The following is a 9498-nucleotide window of genomic DNA, read 5'->3' as shown; positions in this document are numbered from 1 at the left end:
TTTCTGACTCTTATTATTTATTCCTGCCACACTCCTTATCTGAAATGACCACCCTTGTTTGGTTGAATTTGCCATTACTTGTTAGGTTGACATGTAAATTAAGTGGTATCATAGTTTTAACATCACACTGAAGAGATGGATATCATCAGCCTAGGGTGTTGGGTGAAAATTCACAGCAGAGGTCCCAATGAAGGTTTCTAACCTTTGAGTCTATCCTTTTACCACCAGCTGCTACTATACTTTGCTCTTGAACTGGGTAGTAGTAGCTTAGGGGTCACAGATGCCTCCGTCCAGGATCAGTGACTCGGTTGGTTTGCACCAGTGACACAGGGAACTAGGTTCCATAGCCTGCAAAAACAGATCTGACTCAGGCTTTGATTCATTTACATAATAGACATGTACTAAAGTCAGGAGGGTTAGTGGACTTACAAGGCAGACACTGCATCCCTGGGTAATATATGATATCTAGGGATACGGTAGGGGAAAGAAACGCTTCCCATCCAGGAGACCCTGAAATGTTCAGGCAGTTCAAATATGATGTTTCTGCTATCATATGCATTTTTGCATATCCTGGCTCCTATTCCCGAAAGTGTAGTGACTCGAGGGTGGGGTGGTCTTAGGCTTGGGCCATGTTCCTATGGGCTTAAAATTTTCATGGGCCGCCGTTGCTGAGGCCCCTTGATTCTGGGCCGAGGGGACTGGTTGAATTGGTGGGCCTAGTGTTGAACTGTTCATATTATTCGAGGGTATTCAATAATTGAATCGGTATAACTATTGTTGCATTATCTATGTATGGATAGACATTACCATATTTCATTTGAACAATAAGACATGATATCACATTTTGAGTACGATTTCAATTTCTTCATTTTCAAGCTACAACAATCTTTATCAATACGCACTAAATGTGGACGTGGTACAATTAATGTCGCCACCCCCATTCATTGGTGGTGGTTTTAGGGGATACTCGCATTCTTAACCCATATTATAAAAGGATAATCCTTCCATAATCGCCTTTTATACATAGCCTCCTTCCTTAAAACCAAAAATGGAAAGAAGACAATTCTCCCCCAAAAAAAAAAATTATAATAAAGATGACATAAGATCCGGATTTGGTATTTACGGTGGACACCCTTCTTACACGTGTAAGACGCGGATTAAGTTCCACGCAAATTCCATAAACCCATGGGTAAATAAATTGAACGTGCTCCTGATGTATCATTTTGCATAAATTTTATGCACGTGAATCCCATTATAAATTAAAAAAATTTATAAATTATGCTTTAAAAGTATAATTCACTAAATCGTGGGTTTTTCTTTTTATCAGACTTCTTAGTTTCATGAATTATAAAATGGTCATAATTATCTTTGGGACACCTTTATGGGATTCTTCAACAATAATATAATCTTATGATATTTCCTTGTACGCAATTATTTCTTTTTTTCTTCTTTAGTTTCCAATAATTATTGATTATATTCTTCCATCATATGCTAAGTTTCAATATGATATGATCTTTGACACCTTGTCAATTTTGGTGTCGAGACTTTTCTTTATTTCTACTACTTCTCAACTCTAATTATTCTTCAATTATGGATCCTTATTGTCCTTGTAAATCTGCATAAACCAACTAAAATTAATGTGCATAATATATGTGGTTGGTTGGAATTGCAGTTCAATCCACTTTTTTTTTTTTTTTTTAAATATATTTTATGTATTACGATAATATTCCAAGGTTTTTAAGTCATAAGATAATAATATGACATATACCTAACGTTAATCATTACCTAAACTAACTTCATTTGGGTTTATTGACAAATGTTCAATTTTCCTTTACAACGCTAAATCATCACCAAAATGATAAAAGAAAACAAACCATTAATACATATCTTAATCTTGGAGTCTATTTAGCAATGATTTAAAAAAAATATTTTTAGTTAAAAATTTGTTTTTGAAAAAGAAAATAAAATTAGTTGTGTGACAAAATTTAAGAAGTATTTTTAAAAATTTGAAAAGTCGTTTGTAACGTAGAAAAATTAGTTTTACTGTAGAAAATATTTTTTAAAAATTATTCAATCTTTATATAATAAAAAAAAATAAGTAAAATGATTTTGAATAAGCATATAAAAATAATTTATTAAATTCAAATTTAATTTTTGTTTTCTTTTACATTTCATTCTCTATTTTCTTTTATTGGCATTTGTTCTCAAAATTTTCATAACCAAGCATAGTCCTAATGTCTTTTCAAGTGATTATTTTAAAAACACTTTTATTAAAAACACTTCAAACAAATATTCTTGAAACGTATAAGTGTAATTTATAAATTTGCATTAAAAAACACTTTAAACAAATATTTTTGAAACGTACGTGTAATTTGTACATTTGCAAAAACTCAATGAAGGAAACTTTTAAACGAAAAGGAAATCATCGTCAAAATGATAATGAAAACAACACAAACGTATCATGGAGGGTGATGGTTGATCAATATGGTATCGGATGATCATAGTTTTACTCTCAAACGTAACCTAAATAATTGTCGGAAACGACAATAGAAAAAAAGGGGGGGGGGGGGGGGGTTAGAGCCACAATGATGGGTTGGTAAATATCTCCAGCCTCAAATGAAGGAGAAGAAGAAACAGTTTGCTTTTTTCTTTGGGAAAGGACACTCATATCGACGTTGACTAATGAGCTTTTTCCACATAATCCATGGTCGTTATTGAACTGTCACACGGAGCCAACACTGTGTATGGATAGGCAGGAAGAGAAGAAGGGTAGATGAAGAGGAGTTGTTGAGATATCATGCACAAACCAAACTTTATGCCCAAAAGGAGAGAGAAAAGAATAAAAAAAGAAGAAGAGAATTCAACATTTATAATCAATGGTTTCTAGTGTGAAAAAAAGCTTCAATAATGCGAAAGAAAAAGTCTAGAAAAACCCTCCAAGATCTTCTCATAGTTTAAAAGGGGGAGATGAGGGTGGGAGTTCTTGTGCTCAGCAGAGCATCAGCTTCATAGCTTTAGTTTTCCTTTCTGTCCCTTGATTCTCTCTCACTTTCTCGTGTCCCAAACGCGGGAAAGAAAATAAACAAAGTTGTACTTGTAGAGTGATAAGGGAAAGAAAGGAAAGAGAGAGATATGGGCAGAGCACCTTGTTGTTCTAAGGTTGGTTTGCATAGAGGTTCATGGACTGCCAGAGAAGACACATTGCTGACCAAGTATATTCAGGCTCATGGTGAAGGCCACTGGAGATCTCTCCCCAAGAAAGCTGGTAATTATCTCTTCAAACCGATACTTTTTAGGGAAATTTTCGAAACCAGTTTTGGCCTAATAATTCTCTTTGTGTTCTTGGGTGAAGGTCTTTTGAGATGTGGGAAGAGTTGCAGGCTGAGATGGATGAATTATCTAAGGCCGGATATCAAAAGAGGGAACATCACGCCGGACGAGGACGACCTAATTATCAGACTGCATTCACTTTTGGGAAATCGGTGGTCTCTCATCGCAGGTAGGCTTCCAGGTCGAACCGATAATGAGATCAAGAACTACTGGAACACCCACCTGAGTAAGAAGCTAAGAAGTCAAGGAACAGACCCCAATACCCACAAGAAAATGACAGAGCCTCCTGAGCCCAAGAGGAGGAAGAGCACAAGAACAAGAACCAACAATGGCGGAGGCAGCAAGAGGGTCAAGATCAGCAAGGACGAAGAAAATTCCAATCACAAAGTCCATCTCCCGAAACCGGTTAGAGTCACCTCCTTAATCTCCATGTCGAGGAACAACAGCTTTGAATCTAATACAGTCAGCGGGGGCTCGGGCTCGAGTTCAGGAGGAAATGGAGAAACGCTTCCATGGCCTAGTTTCAGAGACATCCGGGACGACAAGGTTATTGGGGTTGACTTCTTCATCGGAGATGATCAAGGTCAAGACCTGGTCGCCAGCTCCGATCCAGAATCACAATCCCACATGCCACCAACTGACAACTCTCTGGAGAAACTGTATGAAGAGTATCTGCAACTGCTTGAGCGAGAAGACACTCAAGTTCAGCTTGACTCCTTCGCCGAATCACTACTCATTTAATTCAAATTTCAAAAGGAGTTGCAGAGAGACCAAAAGATCAACTGGTTATGCTTGCTTGCTTGCTTTGAATCTTAGCTTCCATGCACGTGCTCACCTTCTTCAAACCCTAGCTTGGTTATGAACTTCATTGATCAATTAATTAATTACTTAGCTTATATATCTTATTAGTTTAGTTTTTAATCTTATAATAGCGATACGTGCGGTGTGCGATGTACATTTGTGTTAATAATATGGTTTGTAAGGTGGGTATTAACAAACAAATGAGCCAACCAAAGCGTCCCGATTATTCGACCAATTGATAAATTTGATTAATTAAGTTAAATCTCACAAATATCATACTCATGTTACCTTAATTCAATGTTAATATCTCTACACTTGTACAAATCTAATAGAGCCATAATGGTCGACAGGGCATATAAATATGATAGTCACAAATAGTTTCATTTTGGGTGGCTAAATACTTCATAGGTCGATCGAAGATTGAGGGTTACTTGTGAAGGTCATATTCTTCTTTGTTCCCATGGTTGAATGATGTGAGAAAATGGTTTGAGTGTGGGATCGTTTGTTTCTTGCACTTTGATCATTAATTTCACCTACTATTTCCATAAATATGTTGTTGCTTCGTTTCATGGTGTTAGTCAATTCTTCTTTTATTTTGAAAAATAATTGTACCGTCACATCGGTTGAAATTAATAGTTGCGCTCAATCGATGCCAGTTATGAGACCTTATATTTTCTTGTGTGCTTGGATAAGTCCTTTGTAGAAGTATTTTGTTTATGCAATTTATATTTTTAGCTAAGTTTAAATTTGAGATCAACACATGCATGTTTGTATTATTTTGCTTTAAAATGAGAAAAAAAAAAGTGCATCGTTTTATTTTCCAACAAGTTGACTTGTGTCATTCAGTTGATATATGTAATTTATCAAGAAATTGTAAATTTTGATTATAAATTGAGGGTATTATCTATGATCATGATGAGCTTGTAAATAACACCACGTTTTTTTGACAATTATTTTCTTTTTCCTTTTTTTTTTAATGATTATAATTATTACTGAGATCATGCCCCCCTTTTCCCCCGACAACATTGACCGATACATGTGTGCATTCGAGAAATAATCACCTTCAATGATCATGATTTTGAGAAATAATTACCTTTCACACATGACTTCAGGGTCAAAAAAGGTTATAATAATCACCTTCAATTATCAAAGTTTTAAAGTTGAATAAAACGTGTAATAACTTATTTTACTATTATATAATTAATTGAACATAAACATAGACTTACTATGAAGTCAAGCTAATCAAGTTTAGGTATTTATACACTTCAAAGGGGGAGGTGGGGGGAGTGGGGGAGTGAATTGAGCGTTGGTCATTTTCTTTACACTTCAAATGGGGAAAGAGAAATGCAAATATGATGTTTATACTAGTTCAACAATCGGTTACATCCACTTTTTCTTGCTTTAAGTACCCAAGCTTGAGGTTCCTTTACTAATCTCAAGTCTTTCTTCGACCGAAATCCTTCATAGTTTATACTCGAGTTTAAGGCTTCAATGAACCTTTACATTATCCCTCGAAGTGATCTCTCAAATTAGAGAACAACCCCTCAATCATTTGCTAATGTAATTGATTTATACAAAGTGACCCTTAATCGATTGAGGTTGACCTCAATTGATTGAGGCTTTTTCAACCTCATTAAGGCGAATTGACGTTTCCCATTGAAGGCATACTAAAGTGGCCAACTTGGTGATCAACTAGTACCCTTACACAATTCTATATTTTAAATTTTTGGTTTATGTGGCTCAAAATTTATTGGGGAAAATTACAAACATATTCTTATTAATTTTAGAAAACCTTTTTAAAAATAAAACCATTGAATTTAATTACTTTGGTTTCCTTCATCAACCAATTGAAGATTTAATTCACTTTGAAAAGCTTATTTGAAAGAGTGTTTGAATGTTAGGTGCCTTTAAAGAATTTTCATACAACCTTACTCCGTGCACTTTAATCTTACATCATTTTGATCTTAAAAATAATCTTCAATCATAATGGATAACTTTTTGATGATTTGACATTTTTAAAACTTGAACAAACATAGTTAAAGTACGTGTGGTAAAACTTAATATTTATTACTTAATGGTTTAAGTTGATTTTAAGTTAAACTATATTAAAATTATTAACATAAATTTATTATTTAATTCTTACTTTAAGTATTAAGGTTGTATGATAAAATTAATTTAAAACTTATTCTAAATCATCAAATTGACATATTTATCTTCATAAATTATAATTAGGATAAAAGAGGTTGAGTAACAATGAAGGTCGTAAAATAACAAATGAAATCATGAAGGTAATTAAGGTAAATAAAAGTAAAAATAGAAAATAAATATATAAAATTAAAAATAAATTAATTACTTTTACTTGTTACTAAAAATTGTTTTTTATTTTAAGTCATACCATTAAATTATGTTATAAAGTATACTTAATTTACTTAATGACTTAAAAATAAGTTATTAAATCACTATAAGTTATTGAGTTGGTTTACCGAGCACCCGCTAGATATCTGAATAGATTTTATTTTATTTTTTTATTTTATAATCATCTTAATTAAACTCAAGGAAACCTTGAACCGAAAAGAAATAATTAGCATGATTCTAAGAAATGATTGCCATGACCTAATAAATTAGTTGTAATAATCAATCCCCCTAAGCCGTCATGACTTTAATGGCCAAATAAATAATAGCACATTTTTGCTCTAATATTATTGAATCATTAATACACGCAAAAGTATATTCTATTTTTCTTCCATGCCAAACAGGGTATTAAAATTCTTATCTATATTTTCCCCAAAAGAACTAAGTTTTTTAGGTGACCCAACACATCTAAAATTCTCATTCTCATATAGGTCTTTAAGTTCATACTACTTATTTCAACCGAAAATTAATTCCATTCTAAAGCAATTTTTTCACATGATGATAGAAAAATGGAAATTTGGTGAAAAAGAATATATCATTTTTAAGGCCCTTCAAGATTCCACCATGTCAATTTTCAAGAATTGGAAAAAGAAAAAAGAAAAGAAAAAAGAAAAAATAAAAGGCAAAAAGCAAAAACAAACACTCTGAAAAGGCTCTTGATTGTTTGTTTCCTGGGAAAGTTGGTTGAGGGAAGTGGTTAGATGGGCTCGTGTCCAACCTCAGTTCCAAAATTGGTAGATATCACCAAGAAATTCCTAATCAATATCGAGATGCATTAGACATGTGGGTCTCTTATTTGAATTTGCTCAAGTACTGTAACCAATAATTAATTTTGGACCCATTGATGGGCCCCAGGTAAAATCATTGAAATGAAATCAGCCATGCTCCTTGTCTATTAATATAACATTTGCTCCAATCGAATTGGGTGTGTGGGTCATTCCATAGATGTCATATGCTAGAAGTCAAATATATTTTCTATAAAATTGTAATTAAAATATATTTTATTATATAAGGGTTTTTACCATTTAAATATTTGATAAAATTTAGAAAATATATTTAAAATTTTAAAATTTTATTTATGATACTTGTTATAGAAATATTTGTGTGAGATCGTATTTTTCACACACGAAATTCGCCATTTATTTAAAATATTGGTTTTCTAAAAATTCCAACCTTAAAAAAATATTTTAATTAAAAGCACTAAACATACTTCTAATATTTCTAAAATCACCTCCAAAAAAAGCTCTAAATATTTTATTACATATGATTTGATATAAGTCTCGCTTTCCACGCACATTTATTTCAATGACTTGTCTTGTTTTTATATGAGACTTTTCAAAGAGCCATTTAAGTTTGTGCGAATATTCCTAGTACCATTTAATAATTTTAGAAAATATTTTTAATATTTTTAATACTTAACAAAAATTATTATTAAAATATTAAAAAAATTAAAAATATTTTTTAAAATTATTACCAAACAGAAAGTGATTTTAAAAAGTGTTTATAGAATTTTTAATATTTAAATAATAAAATTTTTTAAGTATTAAAAATATTTAAAAAGTTTTCTAGAATTACTATCAAACAAGCTCTTAGAATGATTAGAAATATTTTCTAAAATCATTATCAAATTCACTTTAAAACTTATCTACATCAATATTGAGAGTGCATTTAGAGTGTGTTTATAGTGATTCTATAAAACACTTAAAAAATTTTATCTTTCAAATATTAAAAAGACTAAAAATACTTCCTAAAATCATTATCAAACACATTCTTAATAATATTTATATTCAAAGCATTTTTAATATAAATATTTTCTCTAAAAGTATTGGTAAAGCAATCACTTATAAAGTGTTTATCTAGTAAACACTTCAAGTGATTTTTTAATATTATAAGTAATTTAAAAAAAAAATTAAATTATTTTCTAAATTTTGTTAAACATTTATTTTTTTTTTAAATATATATATTTTTAGGTTAAAAAACAATTCCTAAAATCACTCGAAACGAAGTATTGGAGCCAAAAAAATGTAATTTATTTGAAAAATGTTAAAGGCATTGATTCAATATGATAGCCCATATAACTGTAATTTCAACTTTTCAATAGTCTATAAAAATAAAAGTGAAAAGGAAAAACTGGTTTATGGATTAAAAAATGGGAAAACTGATCAAAAGGGACAAAAATCCCTCAATATTGTAAAACTAACCCCCCACTTTTAATAGCCTCCAAAATGACCTGATCTGGACAAAAATACCCCTCAGCTACATCAACTCCTTTTTCCCTCCCATTCTAATTTTATTTCCCTCCATTCACCTCTTTTTTATTATTTCTTCCACTTTCTCCTTTTTTTTTTTTCATTTTCTCCTATTATTCTGTTTCTCTCTTTTCAGTGCATTTCTTCAAGTCTCACATAGTTTCTCTTCAGATTTCTTCAACTTAAAGCGCTTTAAGTTGTGGTTGGATGAACAGTGTATGTTTATTTTTATTTTTCCATATTTTTTTCTTTCATGTTTTATTTATTGAATATTTTCAAACATTTAATGAAATGTAGTAAATATTTAATTAAGTTTGAAATTGTTATAATTTTTTTAATATCATTTACAGCCATGAAAAAAGGGATTAAAAGAAGGAAACAATCAGCTTAAAAAGTGTAGTGTGGAGAAATATTGTCTATATGGAAAAATCAAATGATGGTAAGTAATAAAACTTATGGAATTTTATGATGGTTTTGATATTGTTTGCATATTTGTTCTTTATATAGATGTAAATATATGTGTTAATAGGGTTTTGACATAATATGTAAAGTTATCTTTTTTAGTTATATATCAAAACCTTACGGATATTAAGTTGAACTTGACGTAAGTTAAGATTGTATATAGTTATTTTATAGTAACATTATATTATTGTTATTTTATTTAATTATACTCAATTTGAGTTGAATCATTTGCAAATTACCCTTG

At 31.1% G+C, this 9498-nt stretch overlaps 1 protein-coding gene across 1 annotated transcript; it reads left to right on the top strand.

The window, feature by feature from the left end:
- Window positions 1-2950: 2950 nt before the first annotated feature.
- LOC117932798 (myb-related protein 308-like) lies at window positions 2951-4332 on the top strand. The gene is made up of 2 exons (XM_034854129.1): window positions 2951-3265; window positions 3353-4332. The coding sequence occupies exons 1-2, from the start codon at window positions 3133-3135 to the stop codon at window positions 4069-4071; spliced, it is 852 nt and encodes a 283-aa protein (XP_034710020.1). The 5' UTR covers window positions 2951-3132; the 3' UTR covers window positions 4072-4332.
- The last annotated feature ends 5166 nt before the right edge of the window (window positions 4333-9498 follow it).

The sequence above is a fragment of the Vitis riparia genome, chromosome 15 (assembly GCF_004353265.1).
Source record: "Vitis riparia cultivar Riparia Gloire de Montpellier isolate 1030 chromosome 15, EGFV_Vit.rip_1.0, whole genome shotgun sequence".
Taxonomy (NCBI): Eukaryota; Viridiplantae; Streptophyta; class Magnoliopsida; order Vitales; family Vitaceae; genus Vitis; species Vitis riparia.
The sequence above is the reverse complement of the archived record's forward strand: the minus strand, read 5'-3'. Positions and strand labels throughout refer to the sequence as shown.